Source organism: Chroicocephalus ridibundus, chromosome 2, assembly GCF_963924245.1.
Source record: "Chroicocephalus ridibundus chromosome 2, bChrRid1.1, whole genome shotgun sequence".
Lineage (NCBI taxonomy): Eukaryota > Metazoa > Chordata > Aves > Charadriiformes > Laridae > Chroicocephalus > Chroicocephalus ridibundus.
In genome coordinates, this window is record NC_086285.1 from 1,480,205 (window position 1) to 1,498,256 (window position 18,052).

The window sequence follows — 18,052 nt, forward strand, 5'->3', positions numbered from 1 at the left end:
TGGGTGTGATGGGGCTTATTCGGGCAGCTTTTTCCAGCACCGCTTGGGAAGGTGTTTGGGTTTGGTTTTGGGTTTCTTTGTTTTTTGTTTTTTTTTCAGGAAAAAGCTTTATTGGTGAGAATTCTGCTCTGAAAACCGAGCTCACGTTAAAAATGCTTTTTGTTTTCCGTTGCCAGCACATGTACACCAGAACCGTGTCATCCCTCGAGCAAATGCGCAAGAAACCTGGGCTCGTCACAGCTGCTGGGAAGAATAAACCCCTGTCGTTTCTGCGCGTCACGTAACGGATCCGGGCTCAGCCTGGAACCCGGCATTCAACACAAGCGACGTCACCTCGGAAAGTGCCCTGCGTTCATGTCCACAATAGATTTATCAAAAATAAACGGTAGGGGGGAAAAAAACCAAACCCACCCCAAGCACCTAACTTTTGTGCAGCTAGACTGAGAGTTATTGGTAAGCGAAGCCGCTGCTTCGACGGGAAGCAAGCCGGGGAGTTCAAACAGCGACGCTTGTTTTTCTGAGCGTCTCTGGAAAACGCGGCGTCCCGACGAGAGAGGGGTGTTGTGGACAACCTGGGCTGCTTCCGCCTCCCTCCTCCCTGCTGCCGGAGGCAACGGCCTCCTGGGCTTGTCCTCAACGGAGCGTCAAGTCGCATCTTTGCTAATTTGATGCTCTGGAGGTGGATCCTGAGGAGCCAGGTTTGGGTGGGAACCAGTCCTCCCTTGGATCGAAGCAACCCCGGGGCGTTTGCCCTCCCGGCGAGAGGAAGGGGCTGGAGAGGCGCACGCAGCAGAGCAGCGTTCCCGTCACCTGCCTGGCAGGAGATTTACGGCAGCCTCCCCACCTCAGTGCAGCAGGAACAGGGCAGTGTTTGCCCACCGCTTTCCAGGAAAGCGATTCAGATCCAGGGGGGAGATCACGGTGCCCAGCAACTGGAAAGCTCCAGAGGATTTCAGGCTGCCGTTATCTTCGCCCACAGAGCCGAAGGCCTGCTGGAATTCCTCCTCCTCCAGAACCAGGTGGAGGTGGGAAGTTGATTCCAGCTTGGCACGTGCCAGGGAAGTTTCTACACCAAATATCCAAGCCAAGAGAGTCCCATATTCTCCTCCTGCTGCAAACGGTTCACCACCACATCAGTCTTGCCGGGGCAGAGCTGGGCCGGTTCCTGCGATTTACCCAAAATTATGAGAAACACGCGTGTTCAAGACCAGGCCGGATGGAGCTTTGAGCAACCTGGTCTGGTGGGAGGTGTCCCTGCCCAGGGCAGAGGGGTGGGACTGGATGATCTTTAAGGTCCCTTCCAACCCAAACCATTCTATGATCTCGCAGGGGTCCCTCCAACACCCAGCTCGCCCAGGGCAAGTCTCACGCGTGGGCTGGCCGTGCCGCTGGCTGCCGTGATGTGAGGGCGTATGGATCTGTTCTCCTGGGCAATGACAGCAGCACGTGTCCTCTCGGGAAGCTCTGGTGATCGCAGGTAGTTCCTCAAACCCAATCTGCCGTCAGCGTTGGCTCCTCCATCGCTCCTCTCCACCTGTATCGCAGCCGGGGCTCCGAGGAGCTGCGGATGAACGTGGGGCCATATATACGTATGTATATATGTGCCGGTCAAGCTGCAGCCTCGGCTTAAAGGAGCTCCTTAGGGTCCGGCTCCTCCTTGGGGTTTCTCCTTCTTGTCTCCGCAAGGAAGAAAAGCATCAGCCATGATTTTTGTGTCTACTACACGTTTTGGGTTGCCCTCGGCACTCGTCCTCTGTGGCTCCAGCCGGTGGGTGCTGCTGAGCGCAGGGTCCGGTCTGCGTTCAGAGCCGCAGCCCCCAAGAGCTACGGAATTATTTGGGGAGCTGGAAGAATAATGCGGAAATTGCCAAAACGCGGCATCCCGTGCTCCGCGGCCATCGGGAGCGCCCTGGCCAAAGCCTGGTGAATCATTGGGGTTACTGGAAAACCCGCTGGCACGTCACTGGGGTTACTGGAAAAGCCACCGGCACTTGGCTGAGCCATGGGATGGGGAACGGACAGCCCCCGCTGCCAAACCCTGCACCAGCCGTGGCAGGAGCATCCCTGAATTACAGTATCCCAGGTCAGAGGTTTTCCACATGCCACCTCCGTTTATATGGAATGCTGGGAAAATGAATTAGTGCAAGCTGTTGGGTTTGGTTTAATTGGTTGTAGCTCACCCCTGTTACTGTAACAGCACCTGCGCCCCAGAAGCGCTGTGGAGAACAGCTGAGAAACCACCTTTTCTTTGGAATTATCCATTTCCAAAGGCTTATAAAGCTGAATTTCCCAGGAAAACGCTTCCACAAGAACTGAGCTATGCCTTCCTTCGACCTTCTCCTCCATCCACCCCTCCTTCCCTTCCCCGTCACGCTTCTGCACGAGTGCTGCTCGGTGCCACCCACCCCGTCCCTGTGAGTCCCTGCCAGCCCAAATCTGGAAAAAAAGGCAAGAAATCTCAATTTTGGATGCTGCAAACATACTTCTGTGGCTCCTGTGTGGGCGGGATGGTCCTACTGCACCCCAAAAGCAAGCTCCTGGGGTGCTCCGGCACCGTCTCCCTGGAGGAGCTCTCCCCGGGGTTTGGGAGGCTGGTGAAATAAAACAAGGTCTGAAAGGACAAGAGCAGTTTTTAGTGATTTTGTGGATTTTTCTCTGGAATGTGGCCTGGGCGCTGGCAGGGCCTGGGGATGGGCAGGGCCCTGGGCTGTCCCTGGTGTGATCCCGGGGGTGCCCGTCATCCTGGGGGAGATCCTGGGGTTATCCCAGGGTGCCAGAGTCCCGGGAGTGATCCTGAGGTGCCGGTAATCCCGGGCGTGTTGGTGTCCTGTGGTGCCAGTGTCTAGGAGTCAGGGCGATCCTGGAGGTGATCTGGGAGTGCCACTGATCCCAGGGGAGATTCCTGGGATGTTGGTGATCCCAGGGGGAGATCCTGGGAGTGCCGGTGATCCCGGGGTGCTGGTGCCCCGGGGTATGGGAGATCCTGAGGGATGCTGGTGATGCCAGTTCGCTGGGGTACTGGTATCCTGGGGGTCACCCTGGTGTGCTGTGGGTGATCCGAGGTGCTGGTGATCCTGGGGAGATCCCGGTGTGGTCCCAGCATTACCAGGGAGATCTTGGTGACCCCATGGCTGATCCTGGTGTGGCCCCGGTGCCTGGTGTGGCCCCAGTGATCCCAGGGGTGATCCCGGTGTGATCGCGGTGAGATACCGGCGGTCCCATGGCTAATGCCAGTATCGCCCCAGTGCCTGGTATGGCCCTGGTGATCCCAGGGATGATGCTGGTGTGATCCCGGAGAGATCCCACCCGTCCCATGGCTGATCCTGGTGTGTCCCCGGGACTTCCCTGCCCGACCCCGCTGAGGTCACGGTGATCCCGGGGGTGATGCTAGTGTGGCCCCGGTGCCTGGTGTGGCCCCGGTGATACCAGTGTGATCCCAGGGGTGATCCTGGTGTGGCCCAAGTGAGATCCTGGGGATGATGCTGGTGCGGCCCCAGTGATCGCGGGGGTGATCCTGGTGTGGCCCCAGTGCCTGGTGTGGATTCGGTGATCCCAGGGGTGATGCCGGTGCGATCCCAGTGAGATCCCGGTGTGGCCCTGGTGCCTGCTGTGGCCCCGCTGATCCTGGGGGTGATCCCGGTGTGGCCCCAGTGAGATCCCAAGGGTGATGCTGGTGTGGCCCCAGTGCCTAGTGTGGATCCAGTGATCCCAGGGGTGATCCCGGTGTGATCACAGTGAGATCCCGGTGTGGCCCTGGTGTCTGCTGGGGCCCCAGTGATCCCGGGGGTGATCCCAGTGTGGCCCCTTGTGTCTGGTGTGTATCCAGTGATCCCGGAGGTGATCCTGGTGTGATCCCAGTGAGATCCTGGTGCCTGCTATGGCCCTGGTGATCCCAGGGGTGATCCCGGTGAGATCCCGAGGGTGATGCCAGTGTGGCCCCCGTGTCTGGTGTGGATCCGGTGATCCCAGGGGTGACGTTGGTGCGATCCCAGTAAGATCCCAGTGTGGCCCCGGTGCCTGCTGTGGCTCCAGTGATCCCAGGAGTGATCCCAGTGAGATCCCGGTGTGGCCCCGGTGCTCCCGGGGGTGATCCCGCTGCGATGCCGGTGTGGCCCCTGTGCTTGCTGTGGCCCCGGTGATCCCGGGAGTGATCCCGGTGAGATCCCAGGGGTGATGCCGCTGTGGCCGCGGTGCCTGCTGTGGCCCCGGTGATCCCGGGGGGGATCCGGGTGAGATCCCGGGGAGATCCCGCCGGTCCGGCGGCTGCTGCCGGTGTGTCCCCGGGACTGCCCTGCCTGAGGTCCCGGTGAATCCGGCCCGGTGCCGTCCCCTCGCCCGGCGGCGCGGCTGCCCGCCCCGGGGGGAGCGGAGCGGAGCGGCGGCGGCGGCGCGGCGGCGCGGCGGGGAGGAGCCGGGCGGCCGGGGCGGACTCGTCGTCGGGCGGCGGGCAGGGGCAGGGCAGGGCACGGCGCGGATGGCGGGGCCCCGCCGGCGGCCGCTGCAGCGCGGGGCCCGCCGGAGGATGTGAGGCGGCGGCGGCGGAGCCGAGCCCCCCGCCGGGCTCGGAGGAGGGCGGAGAAGGGGCCCTCCCCCGCGGCGCGGCCCGGCCCGGCCCGGCCCTGCCCGCCCCAGGGGCCGCGTCTGCCGCCCCCCCCCCCCCCCCCGGTCCCCCGGACAGCGCCCGCCCGACCATGGGGGACTTCTACGACCCGGAGCACCCCACCCCGGAGTAAGCGCTGGCCGCGCCGCCGGCCGACCCCCTTCCCTTCCCCGGCCCTGCACGGCGGCCTGAGGCCTGGCGGGCCCGGCGGGGTAGGCCGCGCATCCCCGGCCTTGCGTGAGCGCCGCGGCCGGGCGCCGGCGGGCGGAGGCCGGGCTGGGGGTGGGTGGTGGGTGGCTGGAGGACGGAGCGGAGCGGAGCGGCGGGGGGTGGCGGGGGTGCCGGGGGGCTGCCCTTGCCCTCCCCGAGGTGCCCTGCGGAGGGAGGGAGGGAGGCCGGGCGGTGAGTGCGGACGTGTCCCGGCCTCCCTCGGGGAAAGCGGCGGGGGGGGACACGACATTTTTCCGCACCTTTTTTATTAGTATTTTCCCCCCGGTGTGCGGAGGAGGTACCGAGTCCCGGCTGTATTTCGCCCCTTCAATCCCCCCGGCCGGCCCCTGCCCTGACCCCATTTTCTGACAGGAGGAAGGAGCCGGGCAAAAAAGGAGGCGGGGGGGGAGTAGGGGGGAAGCAGCCCTAATGGCCGGTGAACTCCGGTTCTCCTCTGCGCTGGGAATTTTCACCGACACCCCCCGACATCGCTTTATTCCAGCTTCATGCCTTCTTCTCAGCCAGCCCTTCAGTTCCTGCTGGTGGCGGTGGGGTTTCTTTCCTTCTCTCCCCCCATCCCCCTTCCTCCTCCTTGTTGGTTCTGAATGCTATTTTTACATTTTTTTAGACTTCCTTGGCGAAGGATTGGGGTGCCTGGTAAAACTTTGCGCGTGCGGCATCCCCGACATGCGGCTGGGGTGGAAGGAGGCAGACGCCCGGCGTGCGGCACCTCCGTGCCACCGTTTGGACTTGGAGGCAAAGCTAAAAATGGCGTGTTTTTAACCCAGGACACCAGAGCAAACCTTTTTTGAGCGAAGGCGACAGAGTTCCGCCAGTGCCCACCTGAGGATCTGTTTCAGCTGAAAGGGTGCCTGCGGCCCGGCCGTCTAAAATTAGGGAGAGGTGGAGGATTTCGTTTTGAATTCAGGTTGTGTTTTGCTAGACATGGCTCCTGCCTTTCTCCCCGGGACAGGAGAGCCTGGAGCCAGCCCTGCACCTGATTTACTTGAGCTTAACCCCAGTGGGGAGCGACGGTCCCATCCTGAGCCACCCTCCGGGTTCAAACGACTTTCCTATCCGTCCAGAAAGTTTTACCCTCATTTAGGCATATCACCTTTTTAGTTTAGAGCGCCAGGGGATCCTATCCCCGGGGGCTGGGGTGGCATTTGGTGTCAAACCAAGCGTTCCAGCCAGCGTGACGGTTAAAAGCGTACACGTTACATCCCGCTGCCGCTTGTTGTCTAAAACAATCTGGAGTGTCGCAAACCCAGATGCTTGAAAGAAGCCAGAGAGTGGTTTGTTTTAGCAGCTTTTTAAAAGGAATGCTAATTTATTGGTCTGACTTTAGGGGTTTTCTTGGGGCGGGTGTTCCCGGTTGGGTCTCTGGAAGCTGTCGGGAGGCGTTCGGATGTTTTTAGGAGCCGTGTCTCCCCATGCCTGCCTCGAAGCCTGGTGTTCCACCGCGCGCCTGAGTCGCCTTCGCTGCCTTGTTGATGGCGTGTCTTATTTAGGACGCGCTCTTCCCAGCACGTGTGCTTTTAGCTTGAGAAAAGGATTATTTGCAGTCGCTCGGCGGTGGTTTTCTTCAGAGGCGTGGGTACCTGGTGCTTCGTCATCTCCTTCCCTGCTCTTGAATGTCGCGATATTAGAAATGTCTTGTACGGTGCGTCCCAGGAACCGCTTCGGTATTTCCAAAGCGCGGTTGGTCGCTGTGGTGGAGAGCGTAGTTGAAAGCAATCCGTGGCGGCTGCGGGACATTTGGTGTTGCCAGCGATGGTGGTTTCCCTCAGCCCTGTGCCTGCTGCGGGGTGTGACGAAGAGGGGGTCTGTGTGGTTCGTTTTTTGGAGTAATTGTCTTTGTAGCTCGTAGCGTTGGAGTTGTGCTGCTGCGAGACGCGGGGGCTTGGAGGGCGCTGGTCGCAGCCCGGTGACACAAGCAGAGCCCGGTAAATGGTCAGGCTCAGCCTTAATTTTCATGGGAATTATTCACAGAACGGTTTGGATTGGAAGAGACCCTTAAAGATCATCCAGTCCAACCTGTGGGCAGGGATGTCTTCCGCTAGAAAAGGTTGCTCGAAGCCCTGTCCAATCTGACCTTGAATGCCAGGGCATCATTGTTGCTGAGGTGGAGCTCCACACTGGCTGTAGGAGGTGGGATATGGAGCCGGGGAGCTGGACTACGGGCGACTTGTGTACGTGCTGATGGAGTTTACCAGAACTTTCCTATTAGCGAAGAAACCCCGTCCAGCTTTCACCTGGTCGGTCGCTCTCCGCGTCCCACTCTGCAGCCAGAACTCAGGTTCTTGAGAACTTCAGCGTCCAGCAAAACCAGCTCGCCTCCCCTCTTTGGGTGCTCACGTTGGGGCCAGCCTGAGTCCCTGAGCTCGGAGCTGCTACCAAGCTCCATGCAAGGTCTTCAGCTTCTCCGTGGAGCTGCTTGACGCCGACCTGGACATACTTGATGGATGTTTGTGTCGTAGGCTGCGAGCAGAAGAAACTTCATCTCTTCGTGCTGTTGCTAGAGTGGTGCAGCAGATGCAGCCAAACCTGCGATGAGTGAGTGCTTCCTTCGAGAAGACACCGAGATCATCCCTGGCCTCTGCCTTCTGAGGGTGGAGAACCCTCTCAAACAAGTGACACGTTGGTGGGGTCGTGGCGCGGGGTGAGATGGATTGGATTGAGAGTCCCAAGGAGTTCTTCAGCTGGTGTCTGCACGTTATGATGGAAACCGAAGGTGCTGCAGCAGGTTCCCTTGCACACCCCGTGGCATGAAATATAAATATATTTCATATTTATCCGCTGCTGCTTCTGCGCTCTGCTGCGGGTAGACCTCCCCAGCTTGAATGTAGCTCCATTTTGGGGGAAGATGGTCTTCCTGCCATCCCGTGTCTCCACAGGCCGGTGACGGTGGTGGAGCTTGGTGGCACTCACGGGTGGTTTGCTGGGGTCGGGGTTTAGGGCCGGTGCCTTTGAGAAACCCAATGATTTTGTTAATGCGACTCGATGTGGATTCAAACAGTCTAAAACTTCAGGGTTTTGGTTGTGGCTATTACAGCGTGGGGGTTTTTTTCATGCGCGTTGCAGCTGTGGAGACTCCTTGGCCGTTCACCGTTTGTGCCACTTTGGGACTTGAGCACGTTTTGCTTCTCGTAGGCATCTGGATTCTATTTTCTGCTTTCCTCTAGGGAAAACAATCGGTAACGCCGGTGCCCTCGGCACAAGGCAGAAGCTCCTGGCAAACCTACTGTGGTTAAATACCCAAATTCGGGTCCTCGAGTGTGTTCCAATCCGTTGGGGAGACGCTCGTGGAAGGGAAGGCTCAGTTTTACACCCGCATTTCTCTCCGAACGCTCCTCCCCTTTATTAAGGACACTAATGATGGTCCCATGGGGTGCGAAATCGAGAATAGTAAGGGAAAAACTCGGTTCTCAGTGCCCGAGCGTACCTGAGGGTTTTTCAGCTCCGCGCTTAAGCCTTAATGGCTCTGAAAAGTCAGTTTATTTCAAGAAAATTCTCTTTATACGTCCAAATTTCTCTCGGTCGCGGGAGGAGACCTTCACCTGCTCCCCGGCCGGCCAGTAAGTTATCAGACAAATTTCTCACTTGGGTTTATTATTTTTGACGTCGTTTTATAACAATTCCCAGCTGGACCTGAACTTTCTGAGGCTGTTTGCTTGCGATGGAGCCGAATTGAATGAGGTCGTTGATCTCCAGGTTGGGGATCTCCAAGAAGGAGACGTGGACGCCGTGCAATGTTGCCCGTTCCCTTCTTCTCTTGCCTTTTTCCTGCTCCATCCACAGTGCGTTTTCGGTACCGTTGCCCACTTCTCTTAAAAATGAAGCCTGAGGGTCGTAGCTTTGCTCTTGGAGAATTCGTCTTCTCCCTGGTTTTTGGTACCCAACTTTGGGTCTTCTTACCCTTGTTGGGTTTTGAGGGAGGAGGACCTCTTCTTGGCTTGGCCTTCTACCCTGGATTCTTGTGCAGCTTCCATTCACCGCTCCTCTTCCATCTGCTTGTGGTCCAGAAAGGCGCCGTGCATCACAGGCAGGGTAGATCCGCAGCGTTCGGCTTCAGGGGAAATAAAAAAAGGGAGGAGAAAAAAAAATAAAAAATATGGGTCCGCGTTTTCACTTGGAGCGGTTGAGATCCCTGTGGTTTCTGCCAATCCAGATGCCTAGAAATCGGGAAAGCGTGCATTTTTCCAGGCGCTGGCTGCGTGCGGCCGGGCTGGGAATACTTTTTCCCTTTGGTTTTTCATATTTTAGGTCCGTGGGTCGGCGGCGTTCCTTTACGGTGGAGTGAGTAAGGATGGAATGATGCGTGCGAACGGGCCAGGGAAAGTCACGGCCTCGGGATGCCTCCCTGGAAGGGTGTGCTCCAGCCGTTGGGTTTCTCAAAAATGAGGAAATTTAGCAGCTGTAGGCTACCCAGGCAAGATATTTTGAGTTCCGAGTCATTCCAAGTACCTTTAGTCACCCGGACACGTGCACGGATAATTACACACTCCGCACTTAATATGCAAGAGCGGCTAATATATAAACTCGGCTCTCCTAAATACTACGCTTAGGTGATCCCACGGGAAAGAGGTGGAGGAATCCCTGGTTTTTGAAAGGGAAAAGGCTTTCAGGTGCTTCTCTTGCCTGAATTATTTCTCGTTTTCCCTCTGCAATTGAATATTTTCCTTGCAGTGGCTCAGAGTGGGTAGGTGACAGCCTTCCGTCGACGTCCTGCGTTAGAGACCGGGTGACGTAATTCTAAATATAATTTGTTTGCGTGTATATTTAGACAGAGAGGGAGAGGGGGTTTATAAACGCCTGTTTTTACTAGGCGTAGAAACGTAAAGAAAAAATCAATGTGTTTGCCGCGTGTATTTGACCTTTGTCCCGATTAATAGACTGGCCACGTTTGATTATTTAGGGGATTATTTAGATTTATTAACGAGACGAGCCAAGGCCCGGATCGTCGCTGGGGGTTCAACACCGACGTCTGCGCAGCCGCTCGGGCCGGGCCGGCAGCAGCAGTGATGCCGTTCCCATTTTACAGCGTCCCGGGCTACGCTTCGTTTTCCTTTTTCCTTCTTTTCCTGGTAGGATTCATTGAGGAAAAAGTCTTGAGAAAGTCAAAGCGCGGCTCTGTTTTTTTTTTTCCGGTTTGGTAGGACACTTGCTGAAAAAGCTTTATTTTCTTTTTCGTCGCTTTTTTTCCTGACTTTTCCCTTTTTTTTTTAATTTTTTTTTTGGTAAACCTGTATAAAAATGCTCCATCCCTGCAGCAGCCCCTCTCCAGCGAGCCTCAGCCTTTCGGGATCCATCCCGGAGGCTGCCGTCCCCCCCAGAGCATCTCCCTGAGAGCCCGGGGACGTGGAGCGGGACCTGAAATTGGAGAGAAAGGTGGGTCAGGAGTCAGAATTTCACCCCAAATATTGAGGAGGTTTGGGGCTGGGGAAGGAGCTGGAGCCTGAGCGATGTTGGACCTTAAAAGACCGTTTTCAGGCCCAAACGTGCATTCCTCAAAGATTTTACACTTTCCACGTTGTACTTCTACTCTCGCCTCTCTATTTGAAATGCATCAGCGGAGGTTTTGTAGCCAGAAAGAAAAAGCGTGGCCTTTTTTAGCAGAAAATAATTCTTTTTAACATTTACAGCCTTCCGTAGCATCGACATCCGACAGAAGAAAAAAAAAAAAACCAACAACCAAACAACAAACTCCGGAACGTGGCGTTTGGAGTTTTCTTGACGCTGCTCATTCCCAACTTGCACTTTTATTGCAAATTCCTGGTATAAAAGAGGCTGAAGGGGGGGTCGGATTTATTCGTTCCTGCGATAATTTCCCTGCCTGGGAGGGATCACCTTGGGTTGAAGCATCGCCACAGCAACGGGGGCAGGTTTTCTCCTCGTTAGCTCTCGTTTCTTCTCGCCGTGTTAAACTGCGTTTAATCTCACTGAAATAATTTGATTTAAAGCTCTCCGTTCGCCGGGAGTTGGTGTTAACGGGGGGAGCTTGGGTTTATTTTCTTTTATTGAATTGAGAGCGGCTCCCGAGATGGCTCCTGCCGCCGACTTAACCTGCCGGGCAGGTTTGGTAATAGAAGATTAAACTTCATCTATAATCACGTTAAGAAATAAATACGTTAAGGATTTTATATTGAAGCGGCCACCTTAAGCCGGGCTGGGGCGTTGCAGCGTTTTATTTACGGCACTTTTTCGGGGCGCGCGGGGCGAGGTGCCGTTTCTGCCCTGTGAAATCTGGATTTAGGGACCACCCGACGGTGGGAAGGCATCTTCTCCTTAAACCTGGGGCGAGTTTAGGGTAAGGACGGGGCGTTTTGCGAAGGTCGACTTGTAATGTGGCGAGTTACGGAAGCGTTTGGTGGCACGTGGCGTGTCTGAATTATAAGGTGATCTCGGTAGGGTGGCTCAAGGTGAAAAAAGTAAAGTAAAAATGAAAAAAAAAAAAAGTAAAAAAAGTCCGCTGAAATGGAACGTTTTTAGCTCCGTGTGAAGCTTTTAGGGGACATCTTTCACGAACCTCTTCTGCTCGGGGCTGCTCCCGCCTGATGCCTGTTTTGGGGAGAAGGGGATGCCGGGGACCACGAAGGTGACACGTCTCCACGCTGGGTGACGCGGGTGGCATCCCCCTGCGTCCCAGCGTGGCCAGCGCAGATGTTTCCACCTCACCCGGTGCCACCAGGCTCATCGGGACCTCCCCGTCTCCTCCCACCGGTGCCGTTCGCCTTCTCCTGCCAGCAGGTAGACTTCCAGCAGGTAGATTTCCGCGAGCCCAGCCCGCCCTCCAAAACGGGGCGAAATCTTTATTTTCCAGGCGTTTGAGGAGACAAAGGTGCCCTGCAGTGCCAGGGGAGGGGGCGGCGGGGGGGGGGGGGGGGATGTGTCATGCAGGCTGGGTGATGCCTCGAAAAGGTCAGTTTAGGAATTTGCTCGCCCGTGGAAGGAGAATGCAGCAGGTGAAGCGGGATGGCGATCCCCGCTGCTGATGGTGCAGGAGGTGATGGAGGGTTAGAAACCCCCCTGGTCCAGAAATACAGCGGGCGAGGAGGTGGGGTGGGCAGAAGATGGGAGCCGGTGGGCTCGGCCCTGCGGAGCGAGTCCTTCCCGCCCCCAACCTTGTGCCCTAGAGGCAGGGGCATTACCTTTCTCCTCTGCCTGGGGGGGGGGTCCCCCCTTTTTTAGCGCACAGACCTAATTACCCAGAGCCATCGCTCAGGTCAGATGAAGCCTCAAAGTCTCTGCGTGTCCAGCTGCTCATTTCTCCGCCAAGAGTGAAGCCCCGTGCTGGCGGCCGGTAGTAACGATTGTAAGTCAGCTTAGATATTTTTTTTATTATTATTATTATTATTATTTTAAAAAAAATGGAGCTGCTTTCAGGTTCCTCGCCTTCCTCTGCTTCCCCCTGTCGCTGGGGAGGAGCGCTTCAGAGGAGTGTTGGTAGAACTGGGAGCCTCGCGTCGCGCGGAAGCTGGCCGTAGCCGCCTGCTTTTCATCCGGATTGAAATACTGAAATTATTTTCCTGGTAGCGAACACCTTTTAACTTCGTTAGAGCAGTTTAGTTCAGCGCGCGCCGAACTTTTTTCCGTTTTGCAGCCCGGTGGTTGCACAGGATGGGGATTTGAGGAAAATTAAAAAAAAAAAAAAAGCTGGTTGTTTTTTTTTAATTTTCTTTTTTTCCTCCTAATTCCACTAATTCCTTTTCCTTCGAAGCCTGGAAATGTTACCGGTGAATAACCTGGCGGCGCCTGCAGATGCTGCGTCAAAGGTGACCGTCCCCACCGGGCTACGGCAGCGGACGCCGGACGCGAGAGGGAGTTTTGCAGGAGGCTGGCGCTTGCTTTTCTCTCTTTTTTTTTTTTTTTCTGAACAAATTTGTGTTTAGCACAAATCTGCAGCGGTGTTACAAGACATTGGCTGCTTCTGGCTGGTGGCAAGCAATTTTGGCTTGTGGGGCCGGTATCCCCAGAGCATGCGGGTGGGGGTAGCCGGGGTGCGTAAGCCAAATTTAATCCTAAAAGCGGTTTCGCCCTGGTAGAAATGGCTTTGGTTTATGGTTGTACCGTGGAAGTGCCTCCGCTGAAACCGGCTTCAGGGTCTCGCTGCTTCCAAGGCTGGTTATAGATGTATGAAAATGCCCGAAAAGCCTGGAAATAAATAGAGATGGGATTGGGAGGGGGGGGGGGGAGGTTAAAAAAAGTGAGGAATGGGGCTCCCTGGCGTAGTGACTTGAGGTGGGAGCCGACCCCGAGCTTTTAACCCCGGCTGTGGGAAGGAGGGTTTTAATTTCAGCCTTTCGAGGGGTGAGAAATTGTGAGGCGGCGTTTTGAATTGTGAGGTGAGGATGATGAGGGAAATAACGAGCTCGCCTTCGCCCCCGCTTCCGAAAAGCCGCCCTGGTTTGAATGGGTAAAACTGCTAAAAATGGTTAATGTGGGTGGGTTTGGGTTTTTGTTGTTTATTTTTTGGGGTTTTTTTTTTTGTCCAACTCCCCCCTCCGTCCATCCCACCGAGTGGTACCCCACGGCGGGGGCGGGGGGGAGAGAGGAGCCTTATCTCGCCATCCCGCATCTTCCCCCGCTTGATGTTCCGGGGGGGTGTGTGTGTGATAAACCCAGCCTCGTCCTTCGCCCGCATTTTGGGAGTTAATTGCATCAGGTGGGGGGGCGGGGGGGGGGGGGGAAAGGCAGTTTAAAGAGTACCTGGTAGGTGCGAAACACCGCCTTTTTGGGGCTGTTTGGTGTCCAAAGGAGGTGCTTTTGTGGCCGGGATTACCTGAAAAGCGACTCCATTTACATTTTGATGATGGGAAGCTGAAAATCTCTCCTTTTTCCCCCCCCCCACCCCCCCCCCCCCCTTTCCGAGAGGAGGAAGAACTTTTGCGGGGACCGATGCTCCGGAGGCGCTGAGCCGGGAGCCGTGGTTTGGAGGTAAACTCTGTGTGTGTGTGTGTTGGGGGGGGGTTTATGCCTTTTCTTTTTGGCACCGGCGCTCTCCTGTCCCCCCCGTCCCACCTGGCCTCGTCCCTTCCCGTGTGGGTGCTCTGGGGCTGAGCCCCCCCCCGCCATGGCACAAGGCATCTCATCGTCGCCCCTCCAGACTTCGCTTCTTCTTTAGCGGCGGTGAGTTGGGGAATTCCCGGGTGGTTTTAGGGAATGAAGAGGATCCCGCGATGCTTTTATTGGAGCAGGAGACTGGAAACCACTGGAAATTGGTTGGTGGGTTTTTTTGTTGGGTTTTTTGTTTTTTTTTTTTAACCGGCTCTTTTTCCCCGAAGCAAAAGACCCTCGCTTCTCTAAACCGCTAAGATTACTAACGCACAGATAGCTAAATAGTTAATAAATTAAGCTTTAGCCTAAAAAAAAACCAAAACAAACCCTCAACCTGTGGCTTTCCGCATGCTCCTGCCGATGTCTCGTTTCTCTGCCCTCCTTCCTTCCCAACAGGAGCAGCAGCAAAACCAAATTGTTTTCAAAAATCATCCTTTTCCGCACCCCCCCCCCCCCCCCGTTTTATTTCTTTCCCTTCTCTTTAGGGTCCGGTCGCCGGCGGATGGACGTGCCCCGGGAAGTGTCTGCCCGGGTTCCACCGGACCCAGGGCTCAATTCCCAGTTTGGGCAGAATTCCCTTCGCCGGAGCTTTCAGCTGGCAAAGAACAGGCATTTTAACTCATGCCATATATATATATATATATATTTTTTTTTTTAGCCTATATTTTCCCCAGCTGCGGAGAAGGGGGTGTAAAATGCTCAGAGTAAGAAGTTTATAGCGCCGTGAGTTTTCCGTAGTGTGTTGTTGTGCCTCTCGGATCTGCTCCCGGCGGCTCTTCTCCAGCCACCCTGGGTTGGCCTGAAGCGGAAGCTACAACAGTTGAGTTTCTTAATGTCCCTCGTGCCATATTAAAATGGTCCGTGAGAGGGTTTTTTCTTGATTTGTACAGTTCATTTCAGAGGGGGGTGTAGTAGGAGGGGAGCGTTCACCGATGATTACAGGTGGGTCCATACGTCAGTCATCTATATTAAAAGAAAAATCCCTTTCCGGCTCGTTTGTGACCGTGCGGGACGTCGCTCGGCCCTTATCTTTTGTAAATGAAACAAGAAATATTTCTTTTCTGCCATGTTCCGCTCCTTGTTTTCCCGGCGTCTTCAGTCCTCTCTCTCGCTTCTTTCCTCTTTCAGCCGGGGAGAAATGGCATCTCTTCCCCAGCTCCAACCTTAAAACTCCAAACCCGGGGAGAACGTTGGTTGTAAAACCAGCAAAGGCTGGTTTGGGGAAGGAGGGGGTGGGAGAGCGGGAGCTGGGGGACGTGCTGCGGGGCCAGGTACGTGCACACAGCTTGCCTTGACCTCATTTTCTGGCCACCTTGGCTTGGTTTCAAACCTTCTGTTTAAATAAGGTGATTGATAGTGATTCCCAACCCCCCCCCGCCACTCCTGGGTGCGCTTTAGCCTTTCCTCTCTCTGTGGCTTTTTGGGGGAAGGAGCGGGATTGTCTATTAACTTCCCTGCTTTTTTTTTTCTTTTTTTTTCTTTTTTTTTTTTTTTCCCCCTGGTTGTACATTATCTGGCGGTGCGGTATTTTTGGGACACGTTTGGGCGTTAAAAGCGCAGCACTCGACAAAAGAATTCGCTGCCGTTTAGCGCCGTGTTTTAGCAAATCACAGGGATCGTTGCACGTTTGTCCTTGGTTTTGTTTTTTTTTTAATCTCTAGTCTCTCTTATTAGAAGTTTCTAATAAGCCGAGCAGGCGATAGCACTTCAGGCCTGTAGGTATTTTATGAAATCGTTGGGGTTTGAGGGTGGCAGGAGCTGGAACGAGAGCGGGAGCGAGTGAACATCTATGGCGTCGTGGTGCACGGTGGCGGCAGAAGCCGGGAGGTGACGCCTTCCAGCGCTGGGCCGGACCTTACCCTTTCTGTCACCAAATCTGCCGAGATATTTCCTTTTTGGCTTTAGGATCTTGCTGGAACTGCGAGTTTCCACCCGAGGGCTTGGTATTTCCTTCTGGTTGGCTCAGCCCCGGCGTTGCGGGTGAAGGTTGCGGTGGTCGGTGCTGGTGGATCCATGGGCAGCTCTGGAAGTCCATCAACGTCCCCCAGGCGGGTGGGACATCTCTGGCCAAGCTGGGCTAAACAAAACAATCTGGAGGTTGGGATTTCCTCGGGGTGAGTGCTGAGGATTTGCATTTTGTTGCCTTTCTTTGGAAAAGAAAGGTAATTGCCCAGGTGGGTTGGCTTTCAGATGGACCTATGCTAATGCCCGCACAACACCCCCATCGATTTAAAGCAAGGTGTGCTGATGCCTCCTCACCAGGGGGCTTTCTGGGCCCCCAGGGTTGTTACTCTTGCAGATGTTTAGATAAGAAGAGCTTTAGGCTTCCAGATTTTTCTCTCTTAAGAAGAAAAAAGAAAAGAGGACACAGGGCAGGTGAGGCTTTTCCAGCACTTTTCATTTAGGCTTCAGTAGCCTGAAGGCTTTTTTTTTTTTTTTGGTTTGGTTTTTTTTAGCATAAGCAAAACCTGCCTATAATTCAGATTAGGATGTGGATTACACTTTAAAGAGGAGAGGTGTCTCCTTTAAGCATCTCAGAAATGCCGGAGCTGCGGAACCTCAGAATTAAAATACGACCTTATTTTTTTATTATCATGCCCGTGCCAAACCTGGGACATTTCCGTGAGCGGGAAAGCAGAAGGAACAACAACATGGAAAAAGAATGCCCTTATCAGGCCACTGATAAATTTAAAATATAAATAATTTTGGGTCGAAATGTGGATCCATAACCTTAAAAAAGCCTTTTGTGCAGCTGCCAGCTCCTCTGTGCGTCGCGGGGATTTGGGATTTAGTCGCTGCCGCGGGTTGGTGTTGGGTTCAGTCGCGCGTTTGTGGGGTGTGTGCGAGCGCGTCTGCCTCTTACCCCACCAATATTTCTCCTTAATTAATCAGCTCTGACTCCCAGACTGGCTAAATTGGTCTTTTAAATTCTACTTTAGGCGCAGACTGATTTCTTTTTATTTATTTATTTATTTATTTATTTATTTATTTATTTTTAAAAATACTATTACATAGGGCTGCTGTAGGTAAATAAAAGATGGTACAGTTCCCTGGTTTTGTTTTTTTCCCCTGCATTTTTAAAAAATTTATTTATTAACCACTTGTTTGTAGAGGTCTTCGGTTTTGCTTCGAGTTTTATTTTGGGTTTTAACAAGCCCTTCCTGGTGAAGGTCGCAGAAACGAGCCAATAAGCGCCCAAATTCAATGCTAATTTTAATTAAGTCTTCCTTTTATGTACCTGCAGAGAGCAAGGTGCGGCCGGAGGGAAACAAACGGGATTGATCTAAACCTCCGGGGCTGGAAACCTGCTGGAAAACCTCCGGCTTGTGCCTTTGGATGGATCCCCAGCTCCCGTACGCTCTTGTCGTGCCGGGTCTCCTGCGTGCCGGCTCCTTCCTCAGGCTTCTACCGGGGGGGGGTCGGTGTGGGGGGGATTTTATGTAACTTCAAACCCAGCGTGGGGGGAATTTGGCAATAGGTTTTCCGAGCGAAGAACGGCGTGTTCACTAATTTTGGAAATCTATTTTTATGTATATATATTTTTTTTTTTTCGATCTGGGGCGAAGGAAGAGGCTGTAAATGGGAATGGGATCCATAACCGGAGGCAGGTACCTCCTTTATTAAGGTATAATTAATATATTAACCGGCGCGAGGGCACCCGGAGCCAGGTGGGACAATTTGCTGCTGCTTTAGCTGCTGATGGAGGGGTAATTCGGGAGGGATGAGCGTATAACTGGCTGAAATACCTCTGCAGAGAGGGAATACTGCTGCTCCGAGAATCCCTTCTCCGTCCTGTAGGAATTAAATTGTTCATATAGGCATCTAGGAGTACACAAGGTATTACCAGTAACGTCACATCTGCTTCGTTCGTACATACTTTATTTTGAACAGCCAGTTTAATTCATGCAACGTCATCTTTTTTGTCCCTTCTTAACTCTTTCCTGCCTTTTGATATTTTGATTTCTCCCTTGCCACCCTTTAAGCTGCTCGAATTTTAGCAGTTTTCTCCCCTCCGAGGGCTGAGGAGTCTCCCTCCCGAGTGCTTTTGGAGCACCAAGATCCTAACGCAGCTCACTTTCTCCCGCAATATTTTCTCTGGGATGTGAAGGATCTCAACGAGCTTTTTCTTCCTCTTTAGCGTATTGCAGTTTTCTTGCCGTGCCGGTGCTTTGCCGTCCGCCTTCG

At 54.4% G+C, this 18,052-nt stretch overlaps 2 protein-coding genes across 2 annotated transcripts in view; both read left to right on the top strand.

Annotated features, from left to right (window-relative positions):
• KIF9 (kinesin family member 9) overlaps nt 1–3,525 on the top strand; it is a 38,639-nt gene extending 35,114 nt beyond the window's left edge. The window contains exon 21 of the mRNA XM_063324202.1: nt 177–3,525. Within this exon, the coding sequence (XP_063180272.1) occupies nt 177–284 (108 nt within the window). The 3' untranslated portion in view covers nt 285–3,525. The remainder of the gene's footprint in view (nt 1–176) is intronic.
• Nucleotides 3,526–4,417: 892 nt separating this feature from the next.
• The window catches only part of SETD2 (SET domain containing 2, histone lysine methyltransferase), a 75,059-nt gene continuing 61,424 nt past the window's right edge, over nt 4,418–18,052 (top strand). Inside the window, exon 1 of the mRNA XM_063324198.1 lies at nt 4,418–4,729. Coding sequence (XP_063180268.1) covers nt 4,692–4,729 — 38 coding nt within the window. The 5' untranslated portion in view covers nt 4,418–4,691. The remainder of the gene's footprint in view (nt 4,730–18,052) is intronic.